This window comes from Periplaneta americana, chromosome 10 (genome assembly GCF_040183065.1).
Source record: "Periplaneta americana isolate PAMFEO1 chromosome 10, P.americana_PAMFEO1_priV1, whole genome shotgun sequence".
Lineage (NCBI taxonomy): Eukaryota > Metazoa > Arthropoda > Insecta > Blattodea > Blattidae > Periplaneta > Periplaneta americana.
The window spans coordinates 29,902,509-29,924,224 of NC_091126.1; the positions used below are offsets into that span (position 1 = coordinate 29,902,509).

General features: G+C 35.6%; 1 protein-coding gene across 13 annotated transcripts in view; it reads right to left on the reverse strand.

Moving 5' to 3' along the window:
- Ca-alpha1D (Ca[2+]-channel protein alpha[[1]] subunit D) overlaps nucleotides 1-21,716 on the reverse strand; it is a 591,502-nt gene that overhangs the window by 115,659 nt on the left and 454,127 nt on the right. For 8 of the 13 annotated variants that reach the window (XR_011334265.1, XM_069837072.1, XM_069837070.1 and 5 more), the window contains exons 20-24: nucleotides 16,914-17,043; nucleotides 14,340-14,506; nucleotides 10,076-10,163; nucleotides 9,498-9,605; nucleotides 8,029-8,136 (exon numbers count right to left, since the gene is read on the reverse strand). Coding sequence is in view for 12 of the 13 variants with exons in the window: in XM_069837072.1 (XP_069693173.1) it covers nucleotides 8,029-8,136; nucleotides 9,498-9,605; nucleotides 10,076-10,163; nucleotides 14,340-14,506; nucleotides 16,914-17,043 (601 nt within the window). In the remaining variant the exon portion in view is untranslated. The remainder of the gene's footprint in view (nucleotides 1-8,028; nucleotides 8,137-9,497; nucleotides 9,606-10,075; nucleotides 10,164-14,339; nucleotides 14,507-16,913; nucleotides 17,044-21,716) is intronic. The other 5 variants (XM_069837076.1, XM_069837074.1, XM_069837075.1 and 2 more) reach the window with 2 other exon arrangements.

A 21,716-nucleotide genomic window follows, 5' to 3' on the forward strand; every position in this document is an offset into this window, starting at 1 on the left:
ATTTTGAAGTTCTTTGTGACTGTTAGAATACATTATATCCTTAAATTTCACAATGAAATGTTTCAGTCTAACCGAAAGGACATTAGATACTGGTTAAAATTCTGTCACTAGGCTGCTAAATTTCCAGAGAAATAAAGGTTAGGTTTACTTTTTTTTTTTCATAGGATGTATTTTTAATTGTAGCTATTAATTTTGTTACAGTATTATTTTTATGTGTTATTTTACTAAAGACGTATAAAAATTAAGTTTGTTTTAATGAAATTTATTGATCACGTTTTATTTTCAATTCTGGTGGGATTATTATTGCTTAGGCCTACTTTTTTTTAAAGGATATGTTTTTAATTATAGCTATTAATTTTGTTGTTATTTTTATTTGTTACTTTACTACAGACGTAGAAAAAGTCTGTTACAATAAAATTTATTGATCACGTTTTATTTCCAATTCTGGTGTGACTATTATTGCTTAACCTCATCCCACTTTGTTAACTACGTAAGCCTACACTACAAGTACCGGTACACGTAAGTTACTCCATTAATTCATATTTCCATTATTATTGTTGTAAAGGGAAATGCAAATTATTATTTATTGGTTTCATAGTTTTATCGCTATAATCTTGAATGAGTGAAGCTATTATAGTAAATTTCAGTTCGTTTTGCACAAACAAAAATTATATTAACTTATTTCTTGCAGGTATCTTCGAGTTTATGGTGGAATTTAATATATTCATTAAAATAATAAATTAACTTTATGCATTTAATATTTCAATAATGGAAGGAAGGTGTTACTTTTTCCAAAAGAACACGACAACGAAAGTGTAACATATTTTGTCGTCTTCTGGGAGAGAGATCTGCGATGATGAGGCGATAGTAGCGATCCTAGTGGTGGGCAACTACCCATGTTTGCATTTTTACTACATATTGAACTTCGCGACTGTATATAGTAGACTGTGGTGATATGTGAAAACAGTTGCAACAGCTTCTTAGGAAATAATCTTATGTGAACTCCACTATACTCTTGCAGGGAATTTTTACAATTTGTTAAAAACACTGAAAAATTATATGAGGCAAAATATGTCTCAAAACACTCTTAATTCAAGCCCAACTACCAAAGCGTAAAATATTTTTAGTAACTGAACTGAATAATTTATCAATTTTCTATGAGAAAATTTTTCCGTATTTTCTTATAAAAAAAAAGTTGACAACCCTAGTGATAATTTAGCTACCTTCTCAACTTTCTTAATGAAACACTGAAACCAAGCTTCCAAGCTTTCACATTCTTACATTCAGTATAAGCAGATATTTTGTACACTTGTCAACTTGCTATGGAGATTGTGTGCATAGTTTGAGGGGAGGTTTCGACATGAAATGATTAACAGTTCCCTTGTCTAGAAGAAAGTATATATTATTGTAATGTACCGAAGTACATATGATATTTCCATGCAGATATTCTGCGTCATCATACGATGAAAGAGTAATGGAACGGAGAAAAATTCTCTCCGGCGCTGGGATTTGAACCCGGGTTTTCAGCTCTATGTGCTGACGCTTTATCCACTAAGCCACACCAGATTCCATCCTGGCATCGGAAGAATCGTTTCAGTTTTAAGTTCCAACTCTTGGGTTCACTTTAGTGGCCGCCCTCTGCACTACGTCATAGATATCTATGAACCTAGGACCGAAGTCCACATATGTGCTAAGGTGCACTCGTAATGAGTGACTAATTGGCCGGGATCCGACGGAATAAGCGCCGTCTTAAATTACGAATTGATTTACGCATATCATATATAATATTGTAATGTACCGAAGTACATATGATATTTCCATGCAGATATTCTGCGTCATCATACGATGAAAGAGTAATGGAACGGAGAAAAATTCTCTCTGGCATCGGGATTTGAACCCGGGTTTTCAGCTCTACTCTTTCATCGTATGATGACGCAGAATATCTGCATGGAAATATCATATGTACTTCGGTACATTACAATAATATATATGATATGCGTAAATCACTTCGTAATTTAAGACGGCGCTTATTCCGTTGGATCCCGGCCAACTAGTCACTCATAACGAGTGCACCTCAGCACATATGTGGACTTCGGTCCTAGGTTCATAGATATCTATGACGTAGTGCAGAGGGCGGCCACTAGAGGGAACCCAAGAGTTGGAACTTAAAACTGAAACGATTCTTCCGTCGCCGGGATGGAATCCGGTGTGGCTTAGTGGATAAAGCGTCAGCACGTAGAGCTGAAAACCCGGGTTCAAATCCCGGTGCCAGAGAGAATTTTTCTCCGTTCCATTACTCTTTCATCGTAGAAGAAAGTAGTTTTGACGGAATGAGCTACATCAGGAAAAGGAAACATTTTTATATGTGATAAATATGTATTACATATATTTGCTCACAATCGGTATGTTTTTCAAATGTTCTGGCACATACCTACAACATATTCCCTTCATCTTAACTGTTCAAAAGACCACATAACTTGATAATCATATTTAATTCTTACATATTCCATCTGTAAGTTTTGATCTTACAAACGAATTAAAATTTACAATAGGGCATTAAAAAACATACCGGATGTTAATGATCAACAATTCAATTTTCTCACTGAGAATAGAGGAGACTTGAAAAACTAATTTGGGATATGGAAGCCATTGTATCTGACGTTAAAATGTCTATGATACAGAGCATTAAAGTAATTAAATCTGGCACTCATAAATCAATACTAAAGTGGAATAGAGTTAAAATTTGTATTAAAATGACTTCATTCCTCTCAGTCATCAAAAAAACCTGACTGCTAATAAGCCAGGAACAGCATTTTCATAATTTAGAGTCATCACAATCTACAAAATTTACAGACTAATCACATAACTGCATGCCTTTGCATTAGTGTTGTAATCAGATATCAAAACGGCTCTAAATAATTGAAACTTAGGAAAAAAAGAAAAAATTAAAAAATAGATATTTACATTTTCTTTTTGTTGGTTATTTAACAATGCTGTATCAGCTATTAGGTTATTTAGCATTGATGGAATTTGTGAAAGCGAGATGTTATTTGGCGAGATGAGGCCGAGGATTCGCCATAGAATACCTGACATTTGCCATATGGTTAGGGACAACCTCGGAAAAACCAAACCAGGAAATCAGCCCAAGCGAGAATCTAACCCATGCCCGACAGCAACTTCGGATCAGAGGCAAGTGCCTCAGCCAACTGAGCTAAGCCAGTGGCTGTCTACACTTTTGCGGAACTTGTCGATATGCATTTTATTTATGGAAAAACAAGTTGTGCTTTAATAGTTGCTGAGCTCTACAGAGAAAGGTTCATTGTATTTTTGTGTACCGGTACAGAATTTCTGTTTTTTTTTTTCATCTTAAGTTACTTGTCTTTAAAATTTAACTGCATACTGTAGTTTATTTGAAGCATTCACAAGCAAAACCGCATGCTGTGCATCACAAATTGTATTTAATCATTTTAATCACGAATTGTAATAGAAACGATTAAAAAGTCAGTAACAAGATTCAAAGCCACTGGTATAGCTCAGTTGGCTGAGGCGCTTGCCTGCCGATCCGGAGTTGCGCTCGGGCCTGAGTTCGATTCCCACTTGGGATGATTACCTGGTTGGGATTTTCCGAGATTTTCCCCAACTGTAAGGCGAATGTCAGGTAATCTGTGGCGAATCCTCGGCCTCATCTCGCCAAATAACAACTTATCACCAACCCCATCGACGTTAAATAACCGAGTGGTTGAGACAGCACTGTTAAAAAATAAACTAAAAACAAAAAACCAAGATTCAAACAAGATTCACACTTCTCTTTCTTCTGACTGCAATACCAGGTCTCCTGTACTGAAGAACTTCACAGAAGTGCACAAATTCAAATGCAACTCTTTTATTGAAGGTCAGCTGTGTTATTAGTGATGAACATCACCTTCCACTATTGTTTTGTATCATTCAGTGGCATACATCCGTATCTCAATCTGCTTGTCTACGACCCATCTACACTCATTGAAAATATTGTGGTGTTATTCATTAGCACCCTGTATTAGTTAGTATTGATATCCTTTACATTAATTCTAGTCTTCGAAGATTTGTGTCTTGCATTTATAAATTATTATGCAAATAATTTCCTGTGCATTGTATTGTATCTTACTTCCAATATACCGGGTGTTTCACAATATAGGTCGAAACTGCAGGGGAGACTAGAGGATAATAAAATAAGATAAAAACTCCTAATAAACATAGATCCAGAAACCAACCCTTTCCGAGATTTAATGTTCACTTTCATTTGAATGTTCGAGAGTTCTTATGCACAAACTTCCACAACTGGTGTAACGGCTTACCAATAACATGGCCTTCCACGTCCCCTGACTTGAATTCTTTGACTTTTTTGGATATTTGAAATATTTTCTATATTCCAGCCTTGTTGATAATGTTAACGAACTCCTGGGATGCAATGTCAATAGTTGTCAACACATTAGACACACACCTGGGATATTCTAACGAGTATGATTGTCGATTAAGAAATGTGCTGTTGCCTACCTTATAAATGGTCGTTATATTCAGCACATAACATAATGCTCTCAACCTCTACATTATATAGGAATTATATTAATCCAGGACACCTGTGCTGACAAAACATAATAAAACCCAACAGATTTCAGAAATGACTGCTTTCTGGATCTATGTTTATTATGACTTTTACTTAGTTTCATTGTCCTTTACTCACCATTGCAGTTTGTACCAATAGTTGTGAAACGTCTTCAAATAAAATTAAAAAAAAAAAAAAGACCTAAAAGATTTTAATTTCAGTGTGATTGAGGTTATGACATGGCAAAATTGTTTACTTCAGATACACTGTATTTCTCCAGAGTTTAGAGTTTCGGACTAAAAAAAGAAAGGACGAGGTAAGTTAGTGTAAAAGATCTGTGGTTAAACAAGCAGACTCATGCATAAAACATTGAAATCAATATATAATTGTCAAACAAGCAACAAGAGAAGTATTTAAGCGGTTATGTAAATCTACTTAAACCAAGAACTTAACATAGGTATATGCAAAATAATAAAGAAGAAGCTGGTAGTAATACAAGAAAGCAAGAAAAGCAACATGAAAACGACTACGTATATATAAAAGCAAGTCAGGAAGGAAAAAGCAAGCAAGCAGAAAGAAAAAGCACATATTGATAACATATATGCAGATAAGGGGGAATGAATAAGCAAAGAAGGGAAAAGCAGTAAGCAAGCAAGTTAAGTGGAAAAGAGAGTAAATGAGGCAGACAAGTAAACATATATGTAAGCTAGTGAACAAGTAAGCAAATAAGCTGGCCATGTTGGGACACAAGCTATAGCAGGCAGGTCATTCCATGCAAAATATTGGAGTGTGGAAAGATAACATCCAGTGTTTTTATATTATATGTGATTACACTTATAATAAATATCTACTTTCTGCAATATGATACATTATTTACTGTATGAATGTGGGGATTATCGGAACTATAGGGCTGCGTACATATAGGATTTTCTGAAATATGTTCTCACAGTATCACAATTAGTTTTTTAATACCAAATAGAATACTGCCATAAGTAAAAATAAATTTAGTCTAATTATGGTTATACTAAACGCGATTAGTGTTTTTTTATGATGTGAAAATCAGCTATAAAATATAAAATAAACCTTTTAGGACGTATGAGCATCTTTGTACAATTGGTTTACCTGCCAAATTTCATTTCGGAATCTTTAATGGTTTTAATAGACATTAATGTTATGGACACAAGAAGATCTTGCACATAAAGGTTAATATTGGATAAACTGCAGGGACACGCCAAGGTCAGGTCTGACACTGTCAGCTGCGAGTTAGTTTACACAGAGGTCAAGTGTTTAGAGACATTATATGCAGTTTTCTTATAGTTACCCTTCTGGTAACAATGGAATGCGGCCATGAGGGCTTAGGCCAGGGAGCCATTCTGCTTTATGGCGAGTTGTATTTTTATTTATGACTAGCTTATTTTTTTGACATTCCATTTTGGATTTTTGACAGTTTAAGGAAGAGATTCAATAAAACTGTACAAACAATTTCAATATAATGTCAAGATTTTATTTCATGTTATCTTATTTTCGATTATGTACGATTAATTTCTCTCTAATTATAAATTTTCAAATATTGCCCATCCATTTTTAGCATGTTTATAAATCTCATATATGGTATTGCAGTTGTGATTATTTATGCTCGACCATGCCGAAATGTAGTAATTATACACTTGGTAGCAGTCCTTTAATGCATGTCATTACAGTACACCTATTCATTAAAGTTCAGGTTTTCGATTATTCTCGGATATGCAATCGAAAGACAACGAGGGAAACGTCACGGATGCTGGAGATCCAATACTGTCGCAGAAGATTATGTTCTGTTACTATAATAATTAGCGTTAATTGTAAGTAATATTAAAATAAATTCAATTTGTTATCTCGTTTTTCAATTCTAAATCAATTTCCAGGTTATATCAAAATTAGTTCATGTTATTCTCTACATTACATCAAGGTGAATGACATTATTGTTCCTCGGAAAAAATCAATACTTTCGCGTCTGCGCACATCTCACAATTCACGAGCTATGCACAAGGTCACTTCCGATCTTCAGTCAGATGCGAATAAAATGAATACTTCTGAATAATTTCAAGTTAGAAATATGGTCGAGCATAAAATGTCGTATGAAACTTGCCTATAATGGTAATTAAGACGCTCGTATGAAAATTATGAAACTCGCGCTCATTTCATAAACAAACATACTTGCGCCTTAATTACTATCATTATAGGCTCGTTGCATAATGTACTATTATGTGATCAGCAGTAAATATTTAATATAAGCATGTATGCGATAATATTCATATTTCTACTGGGTGTTCAGTTCAAAGTGTGTCATGGCTCGCTGTATGCCGTCACGTGGCTAGTCGATGAGCCTAGAGAATTCAATCTTCCTACACTTCCATAGAGGTGTATTACTTATCTGCCAGAGAAGTTGCCTAGCAAGTACGGCGTTCATTCAGAAGAGTACTTACCGATATGTACGGTAACGCAGGTAGTGGCAGGAATGTGAACTGTTTCGAAACATGTACTGAGGTGAGTTCTTTCTTACTATCAGGATATGGGGAGAGGGTTAAGACGATTACTTACATACTTGTTGACATTAACTTCGACGGTCAACATGGACATGGAGCATTTGATTTATATTGTGGAATGTTGCCGTACGCAACCGATGATAACAAATACCCTGCATATGACTTGACCGCGCAAAACACAGTTCGAAAGAGGTTATGGTCACACACAGACCGCCATCTGTTGCTACGACGTTCAAGTTATACCGTACACGTTCTCAAGTTCAGATTGAACGCCTTGATTAATAGGCAACTTCTCTGACACATAAGCTGAAACTAGCTTCAAATCGCTGACTCATCAACAATGACGTCATGACACACTTTGAAATGAACACCCAGTAGTTCCTCGGAAAATGTCAATACTTTCTCGTCTGCGCACATCTCACAATTTACGGGTTATGCACAAGGTCACTTCCAATCTTCAGTCAGATGCGAATAAAATTAATACTTCTGAATAATTTCAAGTTAGAAATATGGTCGAGCATAAAAAGTCGTATGAAACTTGCCTATAATGATAATTAAGACGTGCATAATGTACTATTATGTGATCAGCAGTGAATATTTAATATAAGCATGTATGCGATAATATTCAAATTTTTATATGAAGTGATAGGTTATATGAGGATCAAACGCATGGATATTATATACGATATTGTGAATTAGATATGTTAATATAGTTTGAATTGTTGATGTTTTTCATCATACTGTTTTGCATGGAATGACCCAGGCATATTAAAAGGCAGGCAATCAGGCATGACGACATGCGGATTTTATGTGCTACACAATAGAAAAGAGGAGAAAGGAAGTATCGTGAGCAGAGAAGCGTGTTGACTGTAACAGTGAGTGCAGCGCAGGCAGCACGACACATGTAGTGGTGGGAGTTACCTTGAATAGCTGCACTCCAATGACAGCGAACATGAACTGCAGGAGGTAGGTTACCAGCATGATATTGCCGATCGTCTTAATGGCTACTATCACGCATTTCACTACATACTAGGGGAGGAGAGAGAGAGAGGCAATGTCAGTATGGAATCGGTTTTTCTCGGTTACACTAGCCCAAAGCCCTCAACAGGCAGGCAGGCAGGCATCCGGTCAAATGCACCTAAGGGACAAAATACCGGAGCAGAGCAACTCCATGCTACGGGGAAAGGTACATCTCGAAGGGAGGAAGAAAAGAAGGAAGCAAGCGAGCCTGGGCCAGATTAAGATGCTGACTGAAACACACAAACAGATCGCAAATAAACAGCAACATCGTGTTATCACCAATGACAAGTCCTGCAAGCAGAAATGCACAAGCAACAGACCAAGAAAGGAAACAGACTCGTATGCTTCAAGCAATGTTATTTTTTAGAATTATTAATGAACAATTAAATTCTCAAAGCTAGTCTGCTCTTTTTTATGTTGCTTCTGCTTTCTGTTTGTTTCTCCCTCGACAACTTATCGATCCCCAATTTCATGGCCAGCATCTTACTCTTGCCAGATTCCTTTGCCTGATCTGGGGCTTGGGGGTAAACCAATCTTCAAACTCAAAACAAACCAAATTCAGGCCACTGAAATTATGTCAACATGAAGAGTCATCTCTGAGAACAATATTGTGTCTGGTGAGGAGAGGATGACAGCTGAGGGAGCCAGCAAGCAATATGCAACCAAGCCATCTCATCGTACCACTCAAGAGAAAACGGAGTCTTCGTTTTCTGTCCAACATAAGAAGTGACTACACATCTGTACTCTTTCGTGATTCTTCCTTGATATTTAGTCGTTTCCTCCACTTATATTCCTACCCCACACGGACAATAAAGCACAGAGGAAGAGCCAAAGCATGCAGCGAGAACATGAGGAAGGAACCAACCGTCGACTGTCCAGTTACCTGGTGGCTCCCTTGCTAGCCCTGCGACCTCTCCCGCTGCTCTGTACGTCCTAGAACGACTGGCGAAGAGCATCGAAATTTGCATGGATATTTAGGACTCTCAGCCTTTTTCTCTACACGGGCAAACGAACTAGGTAATAGGAAAAACATAGACAGGTAAAGTACGACACAATTTCTAAGTCACACTGACATGCAAATTAGTCAGGGCACTGGCAAACATGGCGCAACGCAACGTAACAAGGCCGGGTGGGAGCACAAAACACTTTGCTGACTGGCTCCCTGCATCGTCTTCAGAGAACACAAATCCACAAGGACTAATGGAAATAAAAACTGAAATCTTGTACACCACATGAAAACAAATTAATACTGTCAGATATAAAAAAACTAAAAAAAAAAAATAAATCAAAAGTTTAAAAAAACCAAACGATTAATCTATACCCAGAGGTGCATTTGCCACTAAACACTGATTGGTTTAACTGCTGCCTACCTTAAACAACTGGACTCCAATAACGGCAAACATGAACTGAAGGAGGCAGGTGACCAGGACAATGTTGCCGATAGTCTTTACTGCGACTATCACGCACTGGACTACGTGCTATAGGGACAGATACATCATCAACAAATACCAGGCACAGTCTCTCTTGTTACACCTTGCTGTCTCCTGAGCTTCGTCTAACAGCTTCGTCCTTCCGGGTGTCCCATGCTACGTAATACATATATCAAAACAACATCTACGCAGTCAGTTGGCACTGTCCAGCTCCTTCGCCGCATCCGCCAGCCTCATCGTGCCATAGATACCCGGACAAGAATGCCGGAAACAGCAGGTCATACAATAAAACTTCACTTTGCAATACCGTAAGTTAAAACAATCATTATTAAATTCTTAAGAATTCTTAATATAATACATTAAGAATATTTATTACATTAAGTAGCTACATGTGCCATCGGGGTTCTATTACTATTCTACTTTTCTGTTTTGAATTAAACTGCAATTCATAGCATAATATACTTCAAGAATGGCACAATGTAATTAATTTCATATCAAATTCTGCATGATTCTCTTACCTTGAGCCCTTTTGCCCTGTTGATAGCTCGGAGAGGCCTGAGAACTCGTAAAACTCGAAGGATTTTGACCACTGAAATGGCACTTCCACTGAAAATATTAATGTGATATTTAATTAAATGCACTTACAATATTAGCACAGTGTTTTTCAGACAGAATACGGTGCAAAACAATGACTAAATTAAAATGGTTTATCGCAGTTAATACACTTGCAAAGAACATAAAGATATTTTCAACATTTTATCATGAGTGAACCTTAAATCTACAGGAGAAATAATCCCTTTGATGAACTACAAATATAAATACGTAATTTATCACAGACAATCGTGCAAATAAACGTTGAAATTACTAAAACAAAGTGACATTAGCACTATATACAAAATGCGAGGTATATATGTACAAATATTTTAGAGGTAATTGAGAATAATATCTGAACCACTTTAAGTACAACATTTCTCAATCTTCGAAGTTATTTTTAAACAGTTCAAGAGCACCTGTATCCCGAAGTTTTGGTGCACAGCTACGAACATTAGTCTATTTGGAAATCTTTGGCGATTAGAACTCCCTTGCCACGTTTGCAGATTTTCCTGCAGCTTTATACATTAAATGAATAATATCAGCTAATTCAGCATTTACAAATCCTTCCTTTACGTCGAAGATTTCAGATTCCCCAACTGCTTCGTATATTAAATGAATATCAGCTAATTGAGCATTAGTGAATCCTTTTGTTACGTCAAACATAGGCGAATGAGCTTCCTGCAAATATTTGGCGATAGAGCTCCCTTGCCACATTTGCACATTCTCGTGCTGCTCCATACATTAAATGAATATCAGCTAATAACTGAGCATTATTGAATCCTTCCATTACATCAAATATGGGTGAGTGAGCTCCCTGCAAGTTTAACAATCCTTAAATGCTTGAGACAGAATGTTTATTGCAGATGTGTGTGTAGTGAACACAGACGTGCATTTCATAGTATGATCATTCATGAACATCAGAAAGTAAAATACTTTACACATTTTTAGGAAAGTTGTTAGCGCAGTGGAAAAAGTAAACAAAGCGTTGTTTTATATGCATTTTTATTATATATCAAAATATTTGCACTTATACCACAGTCTAGTATATAGTCACGAAGCTTGAGGGTGCTAGGAACAATAGACTGTGCTGGTACTATTTCGCATTGTATGTAATGAGGCGATATTAGCGATTCTAATGGTTAGCAACTATCTATGGATGCATATTTACTACGTATTGAGCTTCGTGACTGTATATACTATACTGTGCTTATACTTTGTGTATTTAATTTCTGCTCTTATAACTGATTAACATTACTCTGATTTATAAAATATTTAAAATTATTTACTTAACTCCTTGCCACGAATTAATTTTTGAAGATCGTACGGACTTCAAGAATATACTTCTAAAACAAGTTTTGCTTTTATAACGCCATAGGTGATGAAAAATAAGATTGAAATCAGAAAACACATATTACTACATAGCAACTTGTTGCCACTGAATTATGACAAGTGAGATATAAAAGTCATCAATACACAGTTATTTCAGCAGGCAGAGTAAGAGAGATGGCGTGAGAAGTGAGAGTGTGTAACTGTGAGTGAGTGTGAGAAAACATGAGAGACAATAAGTGTGAGAAAGTGGCAGTGAAAGGTTATGACGGAGTGTATTTAGTATTTATTTAATCTGGTAGAGATAAGGCCATCAGGCCTTCTCTGCCATTACAACTATAATATGAAGAATAAAATTACAATTAATATTAAATTTACAATTACAATAAAAATTAAAGTACGACAAGATTACCTGATTAATGAAAGCTAGACAATTTATCATAGAAGTTAAGAACAAAGAATATTTTTGTATTTACTGAATTACAAATTAAACCTAGAATAACAAAATTCTATAGTGATGAAATTACCATATATTGAGATATTTTGTGATAGGTTAAGAGAACTATTTACAAGAAACCATGTCTGAACGAGTCTCAATTACTGACCAAGTGCCTAGTAAGTTTGCGTTTGAATTCAATTTTATTTCGACAGTCCCTGATGCTAGCAGGTAACGAATTCCAGAGTCTTGGCAGGGCTATTGTGAAAGAGGATGAGTATGAGGAGATGCGATGGGATGGTATTGTTAGTATTGTTTCATGGCGAGAGCGTGTGTTCAGATTGTGGTGGGAAGAAAGGTAAGTGAAGCGAGACGACAGGTACGAAGGAATAGAAGAGTTCAAGATTTCGAAAAGAAGGAGAAGTGAATGTAATTTTTTTTTCTTATCTAGTTTAAGCCAACCTATTGTTTTCAGGGATGGAGTAATATGGTCATATTTACGAACATTGCTTACAAAACGTACACACAAATTATGAGCATGTTGAAGTTTCGTTTTGTTGTTGCTGGAAAGGTCAGTCAGTAAAATGTCAGCATAGTCAAAATAGGGAAATACAAGCATCTGCACAAGGGACTTCTTTAACCAAGAGGGAAGATGAACATTTACCAGTGGCGTAGCGTCAATGTAAGCTAAAAACCTCAGCTTCCCCAGTTAATAATAATTTCATAATAAACCTGCGGTTTATGGAGAAAATTATTTATTAATTTTAACAGAATTTATATTTACGCGTTAAATATTGTGATGCGGCAGCTCAGGATGATTTGTGATGCAGCAATAAACAAGAAGCCTGCACACACCAGCTTCCAAGCAGACTGGTTTCTTCTGTGTAATCCACCCCGCAGATTTTCCATCCCTTTCTAACTAAACTACCCTAGTCACAAGGCTCACAAGAAGCTAGCTTTAACATTTAAAATAAGTAGTTTCCGAGTTATCCCTTTTCGTCAGTTGTGTTCAGTTGAAGTGTTAGTGTGCATTGTGGCTGATATAATAAATAATGAGTGAAATAACAGTTCCTGACACTAGTTTACTTAATTTTTTTTTATGACAATTGTATTATCAAGACTGACTTACGAACAAAAGTGTGATTTAAAAAACAAATGACCGACTCCCTTGCTGTCAATGAAGGACACAACCAAAAGACAGACGCATACTTACGTAATGATACTAATATTGTGATTTCTCGAAGTATGACAGGGAGTGAGCTAATGTTATACGTATACGTGACTATTTGTTAGAGATATGTGTAAACCGTGAAATCATATTTTACTACATATCATTTGAGGTCATGCCTTATTGGTGCTACTTACGAGGTTCCAACCAATCTTCGACTGCTGACTTGACACTGACTACTATTTATTTTAAGACTGTATCTTTGAAATACGTTTTCTCATATTGCATGAAAGACAACTTGAGTTAGCTTCCCCTGCTCAAAATTTCATGCTACGCCACTGACATTTACCCTTTTTAGCACATGGATAATAGAATATACTTTTCTGCAAGTTTCTGTGAGACCTGAGAGTGACTGTGAGAGTGACAGAGGATGTGAAAATGAGTTAGAACCTGAGCGTGTTTCACAGAGAACATAAGAGACAAAATAAGAATCGTCAGAGATGTAAGTGCAGTGAGAGGAGTTCCTCAGAGGCGTGAGTGACAGTGAGAGCAGGTCGTCAGAGGCGTGACAGTAAAAGAAGGTCGTCAGAGGCGTGAGTGACAATGAGGAGAGATTGTCTGAGGCATGACAATGCGAGAATGTTGTCAGAGGCATAAAAGCGAGGAGATCGTCAGAGGTCCGACAGTGAGGGGTCGTCAGGGGGGGGTGAGTGAGAGTGAGAGGACCTGAGAGTAACAGTGTGGGAGGGCATGAGAATGAGTGCAGTGTGGTAGCATAGGTGTGTTAGCGTGTGTGAGTGTGCAATAGCATGTTGATACGAATTACTCTACATACAGTAATTTACGAGGGATAATTAGACCATAATTCAGGGGCGTATTTTGCGGGCTACCGGTGGTAGCCCAAGGAAATTACAAAAGAAAAAGTTTATAATATAACATAATGTAATAATTTTGTATTATTAGTTTTACCATAGTAATTAAAATTAAAGTAATTGTTAGATATATTTTGTGTAATAATAGGGTCAGCGGTAGCCCAAACCCTTTAACCAGTATACGCCCCTGTAACACTGGTATTTTTTTTCAACCACACATTATCATTATTTACGATTTTTTTCCCTCATTATTCAATATTCTTTTAAATTACGTATTTTCTAACCAAAAAACTGACATACGAATGTCACACCTTTTATTTTCCACCTGGCATAACATACTGCATTGTATGCGATTGCACACTCACAAAGGAGTACTATTTACATACCGAATGAACATGGCGATAAGAGAGACGAACACCACCAGCAAGTCGAGGAGATTGAACGCAGAACGGCAGAAAGCACCATCATGAAGAACAAAGCCATACGAAATCATCTTCAGGCAAATTTCCACCGTGAACACTGATGTGAAGAAGATATCAAATTTTCCCAAAATCTGTAAATTTTAATATGGATTATTCTTCATATTGGAGTACGTTTCTGGAAGAAATTTTAAAGATTAACTGAAGACTGGAGAATACAAGAATATCTACAAATTATTTTATTTTGGACGAAAAGAACTTTATTTTACAAATTAGTAACTAATTTAAACTATTAGATACTTAAATGACACATTTTAAAGTTGCGCATCACACTCTAGCAAATTCTCTCTCAATTGAAACATAAATTCTCCTTTATAGATTCTGATTTCTTTTATGAATAAAGTTTAATGGAGGTAGAGAGATTATTAACTGTTGTATAAATTCACGATGTACTTTCTCCAGTCACCAGAAATATAAAACAGAATTAGACTTTCTTATTCAAGAATCTACGTTAACAGATTTAAATATTTCGGCATGTCTGTAATAATAATATGCATGATAAGGATACAGAAAGTCAGAATGATTAGTAAATAAATATTATGATGTTTACATGGTATTGTTGAAGGTACTGATCTTAATGTTTAAGAACTCATTACGAAACTGTAGTTGACTAAATTGTGTCATATATAGTAATCGAAAATCAATTACCTTTGGAAGGTTAATCTATTTGAGTGGATCCACTGTGATAAAAATTAGCCTCTATTCACTATCACGATGAGAATTTTTAAAATTGTTCCCAAATTAACATTCTCCATATACCCACTAACAACACAAGTGAACCAACCCTCTGTGGAACGTTCAAAGCCCACATTCAATTACTTCTATTAAAAATGCAGAGTGGAGTGAGGATCTATTGACCTCCTTTGGCCAGAAACAGTTCATGTAATATTTAACTAACCAAGCATGGTGGTGTAATTGTTATCACACCCACCTTTCGTTTGGGAAGTCCAGGTTTCGTTCGTTCCTTTGTTCATTCATTCATTCATTTTGTACATTCCACTGAATCGTAACTACCTCCAGGCAAATGCTGGGATAGTACCAATTTCAAGGGCCACATCCCTACTACTTCCCAATTATCTTTACCCCTTCATCATCACTCCTCACTTATCATATTATCATCTCCCCATGTCAGGCCTGTAACCTGTCTGACACAGTAGCACACTCAGCAAAAGCTGTCCTCGATGGGTATGATGGTATACCACTGTCATGTGGTATAATACCAGAAAAAAGGACATTATGTATAGATGTGTATTCATATACTGAGTGTTCAGTTCAAAGTATGTCATAGCTCGCTGTATGTCGTCATGTGGCTAGCCGATGAGCCTAGAAAATTCAATCTTCCTACATTTCTGCAGATAAGTTGCCTAGCAAGTACGGCGTTCATTCAGAAGAGTACTTACCGATACGTACCGTAACGCCGGTAGTGGCAGGAATGTGAACTGTTTGGAGACACGTACTAAGATGAGTTTTTTCTTACTGTCGGGATATGGGGAGAGGGTTAAGACGATTACTTACGTACAATATTTATTGACATTAACTTCGACGGTCAACATGGACACATCATCATCATCATCATCATCATCATTGGCATTACGGCCCTTACAGTTTAGCCTTAGCCTCCCTCAGAACATCCGACCAATCACTCCTGTCTAATGCTCGTGTTCTCCATCTTCTAATTCCAACTTTTGTTAGGTCAGCCTGAACGTCATCCAGCCATCTCAATTTAGGTCGTCCGACTTTCCTTCTTCCTACCGGTAATGCATCTAGTAGAGCTTTGGGTGTGCGATTGTTCTCCATCCTGGCTACGTGTCCCAGCCACTCTAACCTTCTGAGTTTTATGTCAACAACAATGTTGTTCAACATGGACACGGAGCATTTGATTTGTGTTGTGGAATGTTGCCGTACGCAACCGATGATAACAAATACCCTGCGTACGACTTGGCCGCGCAAAACACAGTTCGAAAGAGTTTATGGCAGCATACAGACCGTACAGACCGCCATCTGTTGCTACGACGTTCAAGTTATACCGCACACGTTCTCAAGTTCAGATTTAATGCCTTGATTAATAGGCAACTTCTCTGACGTAAAAACTGAAACTCGCTTCAAATCGCTGACTCACCAACAGTGACGTCATGACACACTTTGAAATGAACACCCAGTATTCCTAAGGAACTGTAGTAAACAGTGAATTATTAACTCTTGCTGGGAGAAACAATGTTATATCTTAAATGAGAATATATATTATTTTTATATTATTATGTACCGGTATATTATTTTTCTCCATTCCACTACTCTTTCATCGTTAAACGAGAATGTTTTTGCTCTCTTCTACAAATCGCACACTACTGATTTTACTGCCATTATTCTTACTGGTTACCGGTACTGAAAGTAATACTGAAAATTTATTCAGTGACATGCTTAATTAAATCTTATTTATTGTAGAATATAAGGAAAACGTGGCGTATATTGTACAGCACTTACATCATTTCGAGGTGTTTCAGCTCGCAGAGGTTCTTCAGCTGCCAGCATGGCTGATGAGATCATGATGCATGCAAGTATCACATTTCCGAAGTAACTGTGGTTGCACAACCAATGACAGAAGACTCTAATCCTGGTATTTCAGAAGACATGAAAGAAAAAACACTCAATTAGGCTCCCAGAAAATCATATGCATGCCAGTTTTATAGTTAATCAAGGAATGATTGAGCACTGTAAATATTTTAGTACTGTTCAATTTTCATATAAATGCACGAAATTGGTAAGGGCATAATGCTCATATAGGACCTAGCACCTTCAGAAAATTAGCCTTATGCTACAGGGCACATATGTTCAATCTGTATCTACAGGTTCAGGGTTACAGGGTTTATGTTGTAATTTACACATCAATTTGTTTAGCACGTATTCCCAATATTATCTTTCACTGGGGTTATAAATGAAAATAGTTACCTATCTGAAGGCCTATTATAATATTTTCCATTTTAATGTGTCAATCTGTAAGTCATCATTAAGCAGCATCTACCTAAAACCATTCTTTCAAGAATCAAGAGGTACTACGTTTTTATCTTTTCATACTGCACTGAAGTGCTTATTTAAAATTATTTTATATTTGTGAGTTGTCTACGTTGTCATTTGTACAGCAATTTTTGTTGTCTTTTTGTTTTGCAGATATTCCTACTGCATTATTTTTCACAACTGTATATAGTTCAGCTATAAATAACCCTTTTCTAATTTGCCAGATATGTCTTATTAAAAAAAACAAGTCATGTCAGTTATTGATATTACATATGTATACAAAAATTAGGTACCATCACTCCGCAAGCAAAGATAATATGTATTAAAAATTACAATACAGTGTGTAAAGAAATCCACTCTTAAAAATATGTTTGTTTTTTTTTATTTTGCATAAGGTGATTATGTTTAGTTTTTAGGTCTTCATGTTACCTATTGTTTGCAATGTATTAGGTATCGATACTTTTCATAATTGATAACATTCCCTTTATTGATTGAAGAACGACTTACAAATGCAATGTAATTTGGCTACCTTTAGGTATTATAAGGTCTATTTTGCCTGATTATTTTATGTCTTGTTGTTTAAAAGTACATGTAATACAATTTTCGATTCTCTAAAACTTAATAGCCTATACTGATCACATATTTATTTCACTTAAGAATTTGATTATAACAAGAACTTGTGCAATCAAGATGTATATACCGGTATTCATGTCTTGTGATCTAAAAGTAATGTATGTTAATATAATTTTCGATACTCTACAACCTAACAATAAACTGATTATCGTAAAATTATACATTCTATAATGTGTATTATGTAGACCTAGGTATTGATGTATGAGCAAGTTTTTCATAACTTGGCATGAGTGTTTCTTCTTTTCTTTAATGCTCTGTCGCATCAATGAAACTCTGAATATGTTTATTTCCAAGACTGTGGAGAATTAACTTCATTGCAGAATGTGTTGATTGTATATTATTGTTGACATCTTGTATGTCGGAATAACACGCTGTGTAACCGCATATTTATTATGTATTCACTCTGATGATGCCATGAAATCATTGTATTTCCTAAGGCTAATATCCATCCATCCATCCATCTACCTACCTACCTATATCTATATCTATATCTATATCTCTATATCTATATCTATATCTATCTCTATATCTCTATACCTATATCTCTATATATCTATATCTCTATATATCTATATCTCTATACATCTATCTCTATCTCTATCTCTATCTCTATCTCTATCTATATCTCTATCTCTATCTATATCTCTATCTATATCTCTATCTATATCTCTATCTATCTATCTATCTATCTACCTACCTACCTATCCGTCCCAATTCTATGCTAAACATCGAAAATGGCCATAATCTGTCAATATTTTATCATCACAGCCTTAAATTACGTGCTTTATGTACCAATATGCTTCCTATTAATATGGTGGCAAGCATAGCATTCAATTTATCCCAGTTTCCTTGTTCTGTGCAGTGGGACTGTAGGGGATTGGATGTAATTAAGGTAAAATTTTACATCTGCATATTTTCTTCTGACTCAAAAACACATAATTGCTTGTATGTCATAATTACGTTCAAATTAACAGAAAAGGGATGTTTACATTACTTTCCACCTAATATCAGAGTTTTGAGCACCCCACGCATTCTTTCACTTTGTATCAATAACTTATTACTTTAGTCGGCAAGAAGTAATGTAACATACGATAGCCTACAGAACTATAAATTTAATAGTTTCTGTAATTCCTTATGTCACTGCAATATAACAACCATGTTTTTGACAAGTTGTAACAGTAATTATTTAAAACTTTGTTTGAAACACACTGCGTCAGTTTTAGCAGTTACCTAGCATTGACAACGTACTTTTTTTAAATGGAAAATAATACATCAAGTACTGCAGTTGTAGTCACAGTTAAAGTATTACCAGTATTATACAGTTTCCTTACAAATGCAATCCAAACCATTGACAGATAACTGGGTCACAGTATATTTTATTCATAATATACAAATAATAATTTTAAAATCTGCTGTTCTCAATGACTGCCACATTTTCAGCTACTATATTTTTAACCTTGGATGCATCACTTTTAGCACAAATATACTGCAGAACAAATAATGATTGATTTCATCAAAATGCTTGGGTGGTTGGCCATTTACTAATGTCTGCCTTATTGCTATTTTGTTAGCCACAGTGTATGACATGGTAGTAAGGGAATGTCGTTACTCATGTGGGACTAATGGCTAGAAAATAAATTTTTACCGCATGGGAGAACAGAAAAGAGAAAGAGGTGAGTAGCAATAATGCATTTTGACGTGGGAGAGACTTTTTAAATTCCATCATTCATTCATAACACATTGGTTTTATATGCTACAAATATGGAATGGACCAAAAGTCCATATACATACCCCTGGATATAAATGACTTCTATGTATAGAGAATGTAACAAAAATACAGGAACAAACTTTGGGAGTGAGTTCCCCACACCAAAACAAGACAAAACTGTCAGATAAACATGTATCCAGTAATGCCTGGTATACGAGTTATTGACATGACATTCAATGAGTTTCTTTGTACCCTACCCTAGAGGGCCATGCATTGACAAGGAAAATTATTCACTCATGGTTAGTCTGTTTCGTACATTTGACTCGTACTGCTGTTCAGATACATTTGAGTGCCTAACCATGGCAGGGTATCCATTTCATGAGTAGACAGATTTTTATGTATGATTGTGCTAATACAGACGTGGACAAATTATTAGCAAAATTGAAGATTTTTATTATATATTTTTACAAAACATGATTCTTCAATTTAGACTACAGTTAACATTTTTGTGTATTTCCAAATTATTAGCAAAATTGAAGATTTGTATTGTATATTTTTAGAAAATTTGACTCTTCAATTTGGACTACATTTGATATTTTTGCATATTTACAAATCATTAGCAAAACTGAAGGTTTTTATTATATATTTTTATAAAGTTCGATTCTTCAATTTGGAATACAGTTGACATTTTGGATATTTCCAAATTATTAGCAAAATTGAAGATTTTTATTTTACAGTTTTACAAAATTTGACTCTTCAATTTAGACTGTAGTTGACATTTTTGCTAATTTACAAATTATTAACAAAATTGAAGATTTTTATTATATATTTTTACAAAATTAAGCTCTTCAATTTAAACTACAGTTTAAATTTTGCATATTTCTGTCTACTGTAATGATATAAATATGCAAAATTGTCAATTGTAGTCTAAACTGAAAAGTCAAATTTTGTAAACAGAATTATCATAAAAATCGTCAATTTTGTTAATAATTTGTCCACGTCTGTAGTAATGGAGGACACAGGACTACTCAGTTGTGCCAAATGGCATTCCCACACTGAAGGCAACCAGCACATTTCAGTCACATTGTTCGAGATGCATTCACTAATATCTATCATGATGGATAGGTAAGGAAGGACCAGTTTCATAACCTGCACGTTCACCTGACTTTAATCCTTCAGATCTTTATCTGTGAGGATACCTAAAAGCCCTAGTTTATGTAACAAGCATTTCAAATGAAGAGAGTTTGTCTCAGTATTTCTGTTACACCCTATATAATCGTATATACAATAATTATTCAGCAATCAAAGCAACAGAAGCAATATTCTATTAGTCGAAACAACAATCAAACAATCGAAAAATCAATGAGTGGCAACTTTTAAGCAAGCAAGCAGTGAATGAAAATATGGCGGATTTAAGCATTTTCACGATTGAAGAGCTTTTAGTAACTGCAGTATGGATTCACGAACTGGTACTGGGCAAACAATTACACAAATTATGACCAACTTTTAGCTGTGTTTTTGGAAGGTGTCATCATCCAAGAGAACATTATTTGCCTGAGAACATCAGACTTTTATGACGCGATCCGTGAAGGATGCGTCTCTAACTCTGGGACATACTTGGAAACTTATGCTTCTGCTGAAGAATCAATAACGTGATTTCTAGTTAAGTCGACTATTAAGTAGTCTGTCAAATTGGATATTCCCTGTTCAACACTAAGAGACCACATGAGAAATGATTTGAAATTCAAACCCTATCGCCCTTTGCTAGTGAATGCGATATCAGATGTGGATTTGACATGAAAGGAAGAAGCATGTAACTTGATCTGCCATTTGCCAACAAGAAGAGGTAAAAGGAAAGTTCTTTTTACTGATAAATGTGCTATTTATCGATGTTCTAAAAATCGAAACATTAATTTGGTTCAATGAGAATC